Here is a 15,262-nt window from a genome sequence, read left to right on the forward strand (position 1 = left end):
GGCAATAAAACTGACTGATGTATTTCAACAAATCAGAACATCAGTATGTGTCAGGGAATGATAAGTTGAATGTGGAAAATTAAGTTGTATAGTATATTAGTCTGAGCACCTTCCACCATGTTCAGACCTATTTAATGGACTAAATACCAAATTATGTTCTGCTACAGGTTGCCTTTCAAAAATAGAACCGGAGTTCACAGAATTACAGGAGCTAGCACAGTAGGACACCAGGGATAATTACAGAGCCTTATCACACAGAGCTGTATGAAGTAACCTAATTAAGCAGAGGATAGTAGTGAGGAGGTTCAGAGGGAGCTTGAGGCAACTGACAGTTTTGTAAATCACTAAGTAAACGCTCTTTAGCACTCTTTAGCACTGAGGAAGTAGTCTCTCCACTTTGTGCACAAGCCTCATTGCACCACTCCGTCAAAATGGCTCAGTAGACCAAAGACTAAAGGGAGTAAATTAGCTTCTTTTAAAACAAGTAAACAGACTGAGAATACATTCATACATCAGCAGCAGCAGCAGGCTGCAGGAGCAGAGGACTGGGAAAGATTAAATCCAAGTACTGTTGACCTCTTTCCTGTTCATGTTCTCATCTTTCTCATTACATACTGTACTGAGATTATATTTACATATCTATACATTCACAAATAAGGACTGGTTATTTAGGTTTATTATGTATGAAACCCCCTGGAATTCCATGCCATTTAGACTGTATTCAGCAGTTTCAAGGCATTTTATGTCACTTCTCCATGTTGTTTTCTCTTGACTAGATCCTTACTTATGTTGTATCTACTCTCAGATGTACATTGCTTTGGATAAAAGCGTTTACTAAATGAAATTGTAGAATTGTAAAATACTCAGCCATGGTGTTGACTGCTTATTTGGTCATAATATGTCTTCTAGCATATTAAAAAAAAACACCACATGGACATGGACAAAGTTTAAGACTTGATTTACACTAAAGGGAGTCTTAACTGCTTGTTGCCCCATAACAGAATAATACACAAACCACATAAAGTAAAAATAAGCTTTACTGTATCCTAACTCACTATTTGCTGCCATAAAACTTAATCTCTCCATGAATGTAATTCCCCAACTCTGATGACCAAATTTTCTCGTCACAAAAGACATAATTTCTCAGGAATATAGTAAATAAACTCAATATTTTGCCCTGAACTGAACATTAACATTTTAAAGTCACTGACTCTGACTGACAAACCTCACTTGCTCTGGTTTGATGAGTGGCTTTGACATGACAAACAAAGCCTTTTCTTCCCCTTGCCTGCTTGTGGCAAACAGAACAGTCAAGCTCACAATCCCATTCCCTCCAGCTCAGCAGGATTTGGGATGACATGGACCTTTGAATTGCCAGGCAGTGGATCTATAAAAGCAGGCCAGCAAAAATGCAGCGAGAGCCATGAATCAGGCTTTCAGTGTGTCCATTTATCGCCATCGGATCTCCCTTATACTGTATAGCCTGACTCAGGTTTAGCCACAGTGGGCTAAATCATATTACACTACTTCAACTGGATTTATCAAAACTGCAAGTCATGTTCACCGTATGATAGACATGTCACTGAAACCATGGCTTATCATGGCTGACCTGGAAAATGTGCATCTATCACCATGGCTAATGTGGTGCCGTATGGTGGTTTGCCTCAAGCAAAAATGTGACAACCAGGCCATTAGCACAGAGACAAGGGGAAAATACAGACATACAGATCTTCTGTGATCGAAATATGACCTTAATGTTAAACTTTAAGACCACATTCGCTGCCATTTGTCATGTAAAGTCTGCTACTCTGGTAAGTGACAAAACAAAATCATTTAATACATATTAAAGCCTGACTAATGCTGGATTTTTGGGGCAAATATATTTAGGAAGTTCTATGGATTATTATTGTTTATATGCTGAGGTTACACTGAAATAGGAAAATGATGGGTTCATTGTTTAATAACTTTCTAGCTATGTATTTCACACACTAGCTAGCTAGGAAGATGCTGCTTGATTCTGCACCACTGTCTACTCAGCTGTGACACTTACTCTGCTACATGTGCTGCAGACAATGCTGAGAGTGTTGTAAACGGTGGAATCAGAGGTGCTCTGATGGACAAACTATGTGACAGAACTTTTTCAAAATTACACCAGGTGTCTTTTTTCTCTGCATTGTGTCTTGTAAAACAAAGTTTACATATCAGCATATAGTGGACAACATATATGCTTATACTGATATATCTGTGACAGGCCAGTAACAGCCAGTAATAATGAGCAACCAATGTATCAGTCAGGCTATACCACTGAAAAACACATGATCACCTAACACCTAACTTGCTAGCACAACTACCTACTCAACAGAGCACATAACATTCTACAAAAAACTATACAAACAGCATTTGAGTATTGAAACTTTCAGTGAAGATCAGAAAACTGGAAACTAGAAAGAAATACAGCTATTCAAACAAGGCTTCCTTTTCAGTTGGCTGTGTGTTGCATAATAGTGGAATTGGATGAAGTTACAACAGATAATGAAATGTCAAATGAGAACGAGATTAGGATGCAAATAATGCATCACAAAGTCTCATGTCCCTGAAGAGACAGCTGTATATGTGCATATAAAAGGATTGGATACAGAAAGTTGCCTTCAAAAGGTCAGTAAAGTCTTCTTGATCTTAATCTTCTTAATCTTCATCTGTTTTCAGCAGATGACTGGTAGCAGGTCACCCAGGGCTGAGGGATCGGTGCCAACCACATTAACCTTGTTCATGCCTGCATAAGCAGAGCCTCTGCTCACCAGCTGACTGCAGCCGACTTCCAACCATTAGTGGTTTGCTAAACAAAGTCATCCGCACTGGTGATGAGACTTGCCAGCAGTGCCACTGGTTTACAATTTGAAAAACATGACCTCACATCTGACTTTCAATTTTTCTGTCGGCATGAATTCAGGATATGAAAACCACCTATCCTCTACTACATTTTAGTTTGAAAGGAAGGGCAATTTTTCTATTGGAATAACCTATAGCCTTTTGGATCAGTGTCAGAAAGGCTACATCCTCTATTCTGATCACCAAAAAATAGAGAAACTGTGTGTGTCCTGGTTCATGTTTTTCCTTGGTGACAGTTAAAGGCAGCCAGTTACAAGGACATGCTGCGTTTGTCCCAGTAAAGCTCCCAAAAGCAGCATCAACAAAAACAAATGAATGAGGACAAGACTGAGGAAGAGGAGAGCAACAGCAGAAATCACTTTGTCAACACCGATGGAGCCATCAGTCAAAAACTGTGTGGAAGCACGGAGCGTTGCTAAACTAATTTCCATGTCAACAGCAGCCAGTTAGCAGCATATCAGTGTTAGGTTTGTTGTGCAGAAATTAATACTGAAAAAATGAAGGCAAATACATTTACTGGGGCCAACAGAGCAGCTTGAAGACAAACAGCTAACAGGCTGAGATTGAATGAGACACAGGAACAGATGGTGAGAAAAGTGACACTGCTGCAGAGTTAAATCAACATCAGAAATCCCAGCTGAGAGATGTAAACAAACACATGTGCCTCGTGCATACTTACATCAATCATATCAGAGACGTCATGGATGTAATATTTTGCCACCACTGCATTTGTTGCCGCCAGGTTCAACAAATAGTCATTCCGGGCTTTTGTGCATTTCAGCTTATTCTCTGAATACTTGGCTTGCCTCTGGGGAGGAGAGAAGAGACAGGGGGAAAAAACCATCAGTGCAGGAATATAAAGCAGCAGGGGGGGTTGAGTGTGTCCTCAGGCAGCTGCAGCTTTGGGATCATCACACAGGAAGGAAAAGTTTGGAGAAACAGGCTCTGGAGAAGCTGCCTCTAGACAGTAATGTGTTAGGTGGCACAGCCAAGCTTGCATTTACTATTACTCTGCCTCTAAACACTTAAATACCAGATACAAGTAATACATGCATATGGAATATTAAACAATGCTTTGGCATTTTGGGAATAGTCCTATGTGCTGTCTTGCCTGAAGTTAGATGAGATGGCTGAATGGTAATAATAATAATATATTTTATTTGTAAACGCCTTTCTTGACACCCAAGGTCACTTTACAGGAAAAACAAATACAACAGAACAGATAAAAACCATATATAATGAAAGAGGCAATTAGAGAGAATAAATATGCAGCTAACGTAGGCAGTAGCTCAGCACCAAGACTGCAAACAGGAGACTGCTAGTCTAAATGTCAGTCTGGCTGCATTTGATCTCATTTGTTTAACCCATATAAAACCTGAAGTTTCTCACAAGAAAGTAGATTTTGTTGCCATTTTGTTATAATGCTATAAGGCTCACTGTTTCTCCCTATTTCCAGTCTAAATTAAGCTAACCAGCTACATACTCATCATGCAGCCATTAAAGTGGCATCAATCTTCTCATCAAATGCTCATAAACAAACCAAATGAAGCATTATTAAAGTTTAACCCTCTGAACCCCAAAACCCACCAGCAGATTTGAAAGGTCTGTTTACTTAAAAATAAATAAATAAATAAATAAATAAAATAAAATAAATCACCAAAATCACAGAAATGGTCACTACCTGAAATTAGTTAAAAAAAATAAAAGGAAAGAATAGTCAGATTTTCAACTATCCGATGGTCCTCAACCTGCTCATCTGTGAACGGCCATTTGGTGGGGAAAACTTTACCAAATCTAACCTTAAAACTGTGATATTATTCTACAAGTTATATTTTAAGAATTTGCCAAAAATAAACTGTTTGCTTTGAACAAATTCTGAAAATAACAAAAAATGAAGTGCTTCTTGGGGCAACCATGAAGGTTCTTTATTTCTAGTCATGGTTGTGCTGTTTCCAAAGAGGTGCAGGACTTTATACTGCAGTGAAAAATGAGCCCACAGTGAGTAAAAATGTGACAGGAGCAGAAAGCGCCCAGAAACTGCTTGGTGTTCAGAGGATTAACTAAACTGGTTGTCTTTCTGTGGGTATTTTTTTTTAGTGCAAATTCAGACAAATACATGCATTTGTAGTGAAGTGGCAGTACAATAAGGTGGCATTGTGTACTGAAAAACACAACACCTTAATTTAACAAACTTGCAAAGTGGTCTCACTCACTTTACCAGCACAATGTTTCAGACACAACTCAGAGAAGCATTACTGCTGTTTGAAATACAACAACAGCATCATAATTTTAAAGCTGCGACTTTTACCAATTATTTGAAATGTTTGTTTGTACATTTCAGCATACATAGGCATTTTATTTCCAATTTCACAAAACCATTATGATGCAAATTTCAGCAGCGCGTTAGAAGAAAAGAGGTTAAGTTTTCTTCCTTCCTCTTTTGCCTCCAACCTGTTTGCAGGCAGAGTAATGAGACAAAAGCTTAGAAACAAGGCACAGACAAATATTAATCACTATGCTGTGCTATAAATAGTGTGCAACTCCAAAGCAAAGCAGCATCTCTGAGAATACCAGCCTGAGCAGGGAGAAACACTGCTGCACTGACAGCCTTTTGACTTCCTGCACCTGAGAGATAATGGGAGTTTCATTTGCATGAAGAAATTCCAGAAGAAAATCCAGAATAAAAACTACATGGCAGCATCTAAAGTACAATATGCTCCAGAGACCACCAGCCTGACACTTCTGGCAGAGAAAACTTTTCACAAACTAGAAATCTGCATAAGATGGAAAGGGAGTCGGTTTACTGGGTGAGAGTGCGGCAGTTTGCTCAGTGTGTTTCTAACTGCAGACCTACAGTTTGCTCCTGACAGTTTCTGGCATTGTATTGCTGCCTGTCTGCTGCACTTGCTCACACTTTCCAAGTGAACCCAACAAACTAAGCTGGTTCTCCATTTACGGAGCTAGAATTTCTAATATTTAACTTTGGTGAGAAGCTGTATAAAGATTTTTCCTCGCCTAAACACTTAATTAATGATTCATGATTTATGTAGCACACACATATTAAAGCCAAGCTGAACCATGTGTATGTAAACAAACAACACTCTTCTTTTCTTACTGGAGGCTCGCTTACCTTCTCTTTCATCTTCTCAATTTTCCTGGCAGTGCTGCGCCTCGGTTGGCGGTCCTCGTGGCGCAGCAGGTTAACGTTGAGATCTCCAGACTTGCTGAATTGCTTCTCCTCCTGCTTCTCAGCATCTTTGAGCTTGCTCTCTGCACTGATGCTCTCAGTGTGGTACATGTGGTACGTTTTCATCACCTAAAAGGAGAGTATGAAAAACAGAGCTTAAAGATACTTTCTCATAATCACATTTAGAAACCTACTAACGGGTTCGAAAGGCTTGTTATCTTTCTACAAATTGCCAAAAATCCACCATTTAGCAGGACCACAAACTGTAGAAACAGAAAAAAAATCATCAGACTGTGTTTGTACAGAGTAGACAGGAAAAACATGCATGGAAACAGAGCTGGCATCTTTTTTTTAAGATACTATGCTGTGGACATTTTTGATTTCCCTCTGCTTCTAGCCATGGTTTTGCTGTTTCCACAAAAGTGTAGAACTTTATATTGCAATTAAATATGGTCCTATAGCATGTAAAAAATGTGACAGGAGTAGAAAAAAAGCCCAGAAAGCCCAGAAGCTTGGTGTTTGTGTTTGTCAAGTACAAGTACCAAATATTTCCCGGCGTCATCCTCAAATCATTTCTTTGTCCGACATGACAGTTAATTCAGTATCTTTATGTTTTTAACAATTAGTCTGTTAAATTAAACAAAAGGATATCACGCTGAGCACTGAGGAATCATGAGGAAACATGTTATAGACTAACCCACACTAAATGAATTGGTGATTTGAGAGAATAACCAACAGATTTGTTTAAAATTAACAGTCCTGCATGACATAAAATCATAGATAAGTAGAATGTGGTGCAGGGTTGTAGTGTAAAACCTATGGTAGAAGGCCTTCATTAGTATTTTCATCACGAATGGGCAGCCATAAATGTGTAGGAGTGGCCACTGCTGATAACTGAGACACATAAACAAGGCCTGACTCAGTAATTGAGGTGGACACTATCTCGCTCAGATAAATCAACAAAGTAAAATTGTCATTATTACTCAATTACTGTCATATAGATGGTAGACAGTGTACAACTGTCTTTTGTGGCCAAAACCCTAAAACCACAGTCATATGTGTGGTTTTGTCCTCCTAATTACAAAATCATTCATACCGGTGCATGAATTTTCAAGAGCACTACTGTTATACTCCTTAGTTGCTCCTCACAATGTAACCAACAGTATGATTAAATAGAAACTGTCTTCCACTGTCTTCTCTTTCTAAAATCTGGATTGGTTTTAGTAGCGGTTTAATGGTGGCCTGCAGGATCAGTTTGGGCCATCGGTGCGGCAGTAACACAGATGTCACTACATGTGGAATATTTTAAGTGGATCCAGGGGCCCAGAGTTGTGTGTGGTTTAGTTTTGGCTGTCAAATCTCCAGCTCACCCCCTCTTCCCCTCCTCACTGTATAGCTTTCCTGGCCTCTACATAATTTCTACAGCAACAGGCTTGCTCATTTCCAGCTCTTTTGTGAAGCAGAGTGACAGCATTGTTTTCTGTGTTCTCTGCAGCCGCCGCCACACTTTGATCTCTACTTAGACACTCAAACTTTGACACCCTTCCCCCCCTTGTCCAACATGGTGATGACAAGAATGTAGCGACACAAAACCCTCGTTAGACAAGACAGAAGCCCCCTTAACTTCTCCCAGATGCTCGTCGAGAGTCTCTCTTCTTTTAGGCCCATTTTTGAGCCTCATAAAGCAACGTCCAGATGTGAGCTGTGTCTTCAGACGTCTCGAGCATTCACAGTTTTCTATGAACACCTCAGGATGTCAGACAGTCAGCATAAATAGTAATTTATTTGTTTCCTGTGATCAAGCAAGTAATGCCCACTTTGTGTAGCACTTAAACAGCGGGACGCCTTTTATCTGATGTGAGCTACTCATCAGGATCCCAAGTTTGCTGGTGGGTCAATCGCAGCTATAATCTTCCACTGACCTCCAACCCTGCGACAGTGATATTTACCACTGATGCCACTTGAGGAGGTTCTATTTATTACCCCTTTCTGCCCTGGGATAAAAACTACTCCTTTGGACTCCTAGAATAACAAGTACAGCAAAGTGTTAAAAAGCTGTAGGCCATACACCTGAAAATAAAACACACAGAAAGAAAAAAAAAATACAGTAGTCTATTCTTAGAGTGACTAAGCTAAACATCAATGTACCAACTCCAGCACAACAGAAACTAGGCTAACACTGTGTACCTCCCCAGGCTGTCAGACTGTTGAGATTCCTCTGAAAATGTGCTAAATTTCCAGCTAACTTTGAACCATCTGACTGCAGGACCTGCAGCTAAAGACACAAAGTAATTTGCAGGAAGACTGAGCTTCAGCTGTGTCTACAGGAGGTGTGTGTATAGCTGAGTCCTCTGACAATAGCCGACGGCTACTAAACTCCTGAGTAGAGTTGCCGAGCTGATGAAAGACACAGCGAGACAACGGCCAGAGATTTTCGCAATGAATGCAAGACCATAAAAACATCTTTTATTTATCATGAATCTAATATTTCTAGGGTGACTCCAGGCCCTTTGTTGCACATCACGCCTGTTCTCTCACCTCAAAATATTCTCCTCACTGACCACTTGGAAAAGTCTGCTATACAAGTGGAACAGAGGTCTAATAAAAAAAAGTACCAAAGCTGCTACAAGAAAAGCAGAGTGAAATACAATAAGTGATGATTTAACTGAAACACTATACTGGACAAAAATTTTTTTTTTATATTGTTATGATCTAGCTTGTGGGCTACAACATAAACAAGGTTTACAAAAATAAAAGTTTTGCTCCAATAAGTAAACACCTTCAGGAAATGTCAAGAGGACAAAGTGCAAAAATAAAAGCAGCCATGATCATTGTGAGCTCCAGCAGCAAGAGTGTGGTGACAAAACTGGACTTCTCAGGGAGGACTGTGTGGAAATATTGAAGCCCATGCACCACCCCAAAACTCTTACACTGCCACTGCAAGGCCACTGGAGGTACAGAGCGTCACACCTCCCAACTTATCATTCTTCCTCTAGAATCCCTACATCTATTAAGACAAAACCCCATGTGTGATCTTGCTTTGTCTTCGATCTGATAAACAAGTGTGGAGAGCAACCACAGGTCAAGAGGGTCACCTACACAAGGTTACTGAAATCACCTAATGAAGCAACAAGTGACCCAAAAAACATCTTTAGCCATCGCAGGAACACACCATCTCAAATATCCAATGACTTTACTCTCGTGTAACAGCGCAACAGAGGTCATCATCTTGCATGTGTACTCACAACTGTACAAACACTCAGCAGACAAGCTCATAGCAAAAGGAAAAGCTCTTACAAAGTTTAAAAGAAATTGAGATACACTGTGTGCCTCTAAGTGTTGGGTTTCTTGTCTCTATGTGCCTCTTTATGGTTGGTTCATTTGTCTTTCTAGATATTTTTGGGTCTCTGTGTCTGTTTGTTTTGTGTCTTAGTGGCATTTTTTTTCCTCTTTGTGGTCATTTTGTGCTCCTTTGTGACAATATTGGCCAGTTTTGTTCTTGTTTCATTCATTTTGTGTCTTTGTCATATATTATAGTCTCAACTTAAAGTGAACTATAAAACCATCAAAAATGATCATATACAGTGGCTAAATCCACAACAGTCAGTGAAATGAACACAACACACAACTAGCATGGCTCAGCAGCACACTGTACCTCACAAAGAACCAGCAGCTATATAGATACTCGTATATACATCATAGGAATGGGTATTATTTGAAAAGGTTATAGGTTTTTCTCCAATATGAATAGCACCTACTTCTTCATCTAAGATGTCATAAATGAATCGCCATACTGTTGTTGGGTGGCCTTACAAATGAATGAATGAAAGTTACATCAGCACCATCGCCTGAGACTCAGCTTCAGAATCAGTGTTGTTGTTGTTAACAAAAGAATAACTGTGTGTGAGACTGAGGAGCAGACATCAGACACAAGGTGGTAGATCAGGAAGATAAGATAAGCCAAAGCTTTATGGATCCCAGTGGGGATATTAAGTCAGCAGAGCAGGAAATTAACGCAAAGCCAAGAAAACTGGATTTCACAGAGCCATGTTGCTGAAAGCAATGTTGGGACAAGCATGACTCTTCAGACATTCAGACTTTATATTCTGTTTGTCATATTCAGGGCTGGTCTTAATGACAAGCTGCAGACAACAGGATCATCGATTTCTCACTGATATTCCAACTGCAGCATCATACTTTGAACAATATATGAACAATAGCGCCACATCTCCCCCTTACCTCTCACCAAGCTGTCGCAGGACAAATGGGATTTCACAGTTTTTCTTTTAGCAAAATTTGTTTGTTGGCAGTGTTGAAAAGTGTTAGAAAACACCACGAGGCAATCACCATGTGGCCGCACTATTGATTTAGCTATTTCAGTACAATGAAATACTAAAAAGGGTCCACTCATAAAATACAAGATGCTTCACGCTCCAACCCAAAACAAAAAATCCACAAGGTGTTAACCAGCCGTCTCTGTGTGCCTGTCAACCGGGATGCACATGAGAGCGTACTGCATCCGTGTTCATATGTAATCCTATGTAATCTTGTCCAAACAGGTAAATATAGGGCTATTTTTAACTCCAAAACATCCCCTCTGCTACCTGCTGGTCATGAAGATGTGAAATCAGATTAGTTGGTCATGTGTGGTAAACATTACATGTTTTCCTCTAGTTATAAAGTTTTAGTGTGTTTTTAGGGCTAGTTCTAATTTAAAAGTAAAAGAAATTCTTATATTGACATGCTAGTCGAAATTGTTTTATATAATATAATCCAGTAATGTATTTTACAAACTATGCATCCATGCTGTATACACCGCTTTATCCTCTGTGGAGTCTCAGGGGAGCTGGAGTCTATCCCTGCTAAGGGCAAAGGAAGGGTTCACCCTAGGACAGGTCGTCAATCCCAGGGCCAACACAGAACACCAAGCAATTTAGAATTACCATCTAGCCGCAGCATGTCTTTGGACTGTGGGAGAAAGCCACAGCACCTGGTGAGAACCCGCACAGGCACAGGGAGAACATGTAAACTCCACACAGAAAAACTAGTTGGCAACTTTTCATAAAGACACAGCTTGCCTTTGCACCACTGTCTGCTCAGCTGTGATATATACTCTGCTACATGTGCTGCAGATAGGTGCTAAGGTTACCCAAAGCATCTTTTTCTGCCTTATGTTCTGTAAAAGAACTAGTGTATATCGAACAGCACATATGCGGTTATGGATAAATCTGTGGTTAAAAATATAGGCCAACCGCATGCAGTAACTGAAAACAACTTTCCAACACATCATTTCACAGCTGTTAAGTAAAGCTGGTCGAAAAGAGCTTCACAAAAAAGAAAAAAAGAAAAAAGAAAACTCTGGCAATGTTACATGAACAATAAATGACAACAACACCATTCAAAAATGAGAAGAGACAGCAAAAGACACAATACCTTTCAAGTACACTCATTACGTGATGGCTATATAGAGTGAGAAAACAGCTTGTAAGTGTGAAAATGTATGTGACTAAGCATGAATTTATAGATTTTATTTTTGTGTTGAAGCAGCATTTCATTTTCCACCTTAGTTGTGAAGTTTCAAACAACTCCCACAACCTCTCTCACATTTAGAAAGAATGAGGCTGTACGTCAACATTTCTAATTTTCAGCCAGACTGCAGTTGGGGCCAAGTAGAGCATGAGAAGAGAGACCATCTGAGTTTCATTATGCAGCCAGAATGCTTCAAATGGGTAAAACAAATATATAATACACTGTATGCCACAGTGAACCTGAAAAAGACTCTGACACTAGAAACTAAACTGGAAATAACTGGCAGACATTAACATCCTGAATAGAAAGCATATTTTTATTTTCATTTATTAACATAAAGATCACTAAGTGTGTAGAAAATTGCAGCTTTGGCCAGTTAGGTATTTAATCAACAACACAAACTGTTAGAAGTGCGCCTGAATGCACTTAACATACACTGTATGCCCTTGTGATTATCACATGCTACCCATGACGCTGTTTGTTTCAGTGTCCAAATCTACAGATGGCTGGATGAGGGAAAGCTGCCAGCGCTGCCCTTTGGTATTTTGACTCTCATCACACTGCACAGATGAATAAGTCATAAAAGGCAGCTCTGCCATCTCTTCTGTTTCACCTCAGGGGGCAGAAGATTGCTGAAGTTGCTTGGAGCTCATCCAGTTTTGGGCACTAAGCCTCCCTGAAAAAGACCTTGTATGAGAGTAACGGTGCAACACCAGAACTGTGTGTTCTCATCCCTGACATACGTTCCTCTGTCTGCAGGAAATCCCAGTATTAGCAATATATTAGATCTAAAACTAAGCATCTTTCGGTTTTTCTGTATTGTTTTTGTTCAAATTAGACTTCTGGTAACATGCATTAATTTTAAAAAATGCACTATTTTGACTGTCTATCTCAAGCTTTTTTATATTTTAACTACATAACGGTCCTAAAAAAAAAAACATATCAGTCAACTGCTACAGTTTCTCTCTCAAGCTATTACTTACTATTGTAGAATAAATACAGTATAGTTGCAAATGTTTGGAGAAATAGTAGGTATAACAGTTTTTTTTTTAAGTCACTACAACACAGTTAATTAAAAACATTTATCATATGTAAAATCTGATGGTGCCACAGCATGTGTGACACCCAAATTAAAAATACAACTGAGCAAATGTGGGTTTGGAAAACATGCTGCCTTTATTAATACTGCCCTCTTATGCTGCACTGATTTTTTCACTGCTAGAACTGTCAACAGTTGACAGTTGAATCCAAACAGTATTCATGAATGCAATGAAATATTAATTACATTGGATCTTTTGGGGATAAAGCCATCACTTTAGCCAGCCATAGCTATACAGTACAACAGGAAACATCCATCAATAAGGCCATTTGCCATTAACCTTTTCTACAATTAAACATATGGGAAGCAGCTGCAGGATACCCAAGAGCTGCTTGCTGTGAAAAAATAAAAACATGGCTGCATTGAGGCCGAAGGGAAAAACAATCTGGTTTTTAGAGAAGCAAGAGATGTGAGCTACCGTCTCTCGAGCAACGTTAAACTGAAGCTGAGGTATGTTTCTACAACAGGGGCAAAAAGAACATATTGTACCAGCAGAGAAAGTGGTCATTATAGTAACTGCATATCCATAACAAAGCACAGTGGTGGCATCAAATACAACAAAGCAGCTCAGCTGGAACAGGTGACCTAAAATGAATGAGAGAGTCCATTGTTAAGGAAACCAGATTCACATTATGTAATCTCCTTCTCTTTTTTTTGCTGAAATACAGCTCTAGTCTTATTCTAACAACAGGTATAGTTGTGTGCAGGCAGGCAGGTATTTCTCAGGCACCAACCAGAGATGTGAATCCTGAGCAGGACCAGAGCTGAATGAGTAACTAGATATGGAAGCTGAGCCCAAAAACTGTCCAATTTAGAGAGAAATGTAATGTTCCTTTTAATCATTTACAACTACTCGACTATTTCCCTCCTTCTCACTTATCATCATCAGTCATCATCAACCCATTTGTACTAAGCAGTTATAAAACAAATGCAAGACATTCCTGAGAACTTAATCACAGAACTTCCTTTGATGTAACTGCTGTGAGATGTACACTCAGTGAATTTAACAAAATACCCCGAATACCTTTGCAATGTGACCTCATACCAATCAAGAAAAAAGAAACCAAAAGCATCAGTTGCTAATGTTTAATGTTGTACGTTCTTGCAGAGCAGATTCACTGACCTTTTATCAAGGGCAAACATGGGTGAAATGATGTCTGTTCTGGTATAACAAGGCCAGAAAATAACTGAATCCAGACCTCTGCTGCTGTTGCTTGCAGTTGTCAACACAGCCGGCCCCAGCAGTGACACATGCATTTGGTAATTTTTCAAATCAAAAGACACTTTCATCTAAATCCTAAACCAATGTCCCTGCAGCCCCTCCAACAGCCTTAAAAGGAAGTATTAAATGAGGAAAGTACAAGCATTCAGGAACACAAAAAGAAGTAAAATAGGAAAAATCTGGAAAAAATGAGATCCAGAGCACAGTGCACATAATAGGAGTCTTCAAAAGGTACAGCAAGAAGAAGGAAGAAGAAGCAAGAACGAAAGGCAATAAAACAAAACACAGAAGAAAAACAGCAAGAAATACAATGTCAGAAAGACGGAGAGGAAAAAGAACTTTGGATGAGCTCAGAGATGAGATGAGGTGTGAGAGATCGATCTGCAGGAGACACAGTCTGTTACTTACAGTGTAGAGTTCATTTGTCACCTTCACCAGCTCCTCGTGCATCTGGATCCCAATGTCCTTGCTCTGAAAAACAGCGAGAACACGGGTGAGAAGACAAATAATGTTGGACCCGTCAGCAGTGACCTGATGGAACAAACTCGATTATGCTGACGCTGTGAATTCGGTGAGTCATAGACAAATATCTCAACAACCACTGGATGGATGGAAACCAAAACTGGTACAGAGCATGTACCTGACTGCGATTATTAACAGGTCAGAATTCCCACTGTCCAATAGCTCAGTTCAGGTTCACTAATTTAAACTCAAAGTTAAATATTTACAAGTTTGTTTTCCATGAAAACAATTCCTTTCTGCCTTAAAGTAGTTTAGATGTAAGTCTGCACCTTTAACCCCCTGTAGAATGTGCAGGTCTATAACATGCACCACTGCAGTTTGAGCACACCACCTCACCTACGACTCTACTCAAACACTGCTACACAATGAGAACCAACTAGGGATACAAACTTTTAACACCTTTAAGCAATTTCAGCAATAAGTCGGCAGCCTTATCTGATTAATCAATAACATAAAATGACCTCATTGGATTAAACAAAACAGCTTCTGATAGCCGATATGGGTCACTTTACTGGCCACTTGTTCATGGTGATGCTGTCATAGCACGCCTCAGCTCATCAACACAACAAGCGCTCTGGCTGGTAGGCATTAAGCATCACAGGACGCTTTCGCATGATGGTGCTTCAATAGCGAAACTCCCACAATGCTCTCTGCTTGCCAACTCAGAATTACTGGTGGTCCAATCATGGGTCGCAACAGTTTTAAAGAGACTTCACCTGATGGTGCCACAGCTAATCTGTAATACTTTTTTTGGCACATTTGTCCTTCATCTTCAGCCTCATTGGTTAATGTATTTAATGTAACTATCAACAGA

The 15,262-nt window shown here is 39.6% G+C and overlaps 1 protein-coding gene across 2 annotated transcripts in view; it reads right to left on the reverse strand.

Annotated features, from left to right (window-relative positions):
- Positions 1-15,262, reverse strand: part of srgap3 (SLIT-ROBO Rho GTPase activating protein 3) — a 62,877-nt gene that overhangs the window by 17,986 nt on the left and 29,629 nt on the right. For both annotated transcript variants that reach the window (XM_023280694.3, XM_023280695.3), the window contains exons 4-6: positions 14,335-14,397; positions 6,020-6,205; positions 3,569-3,697 (exon numbers count right to left, since the gene is read on the reverse strand). In XM_023280694.3, coding sequence (XP_023136462.2) covers positions 3,569-3,697; positions 6,020-6,205; positions 14,335-14,397 — 378 coding nt within the window. The remainder of the gene's footprint in view (positions 1-3,568; positions 3,698-6,019; positions 6,206-14,334; positions 14,398-15,262) is intronic.

Source organism: Amphiprion ocellaris, chromosome 5 (assembly GCF_022539595.1).
Source record: "Amphiprion ocellaris isolate individual 3 ecotype Okinawa chromosome 5, ASM2253959v1, whole genome shotgun sequence".
Classification (NCBI taxonomy): Eukaryota; Metazoa; Chordata; class Actinopteri; family Pomacentridae; genus Amphiprion; species Amphiprion ocellaris.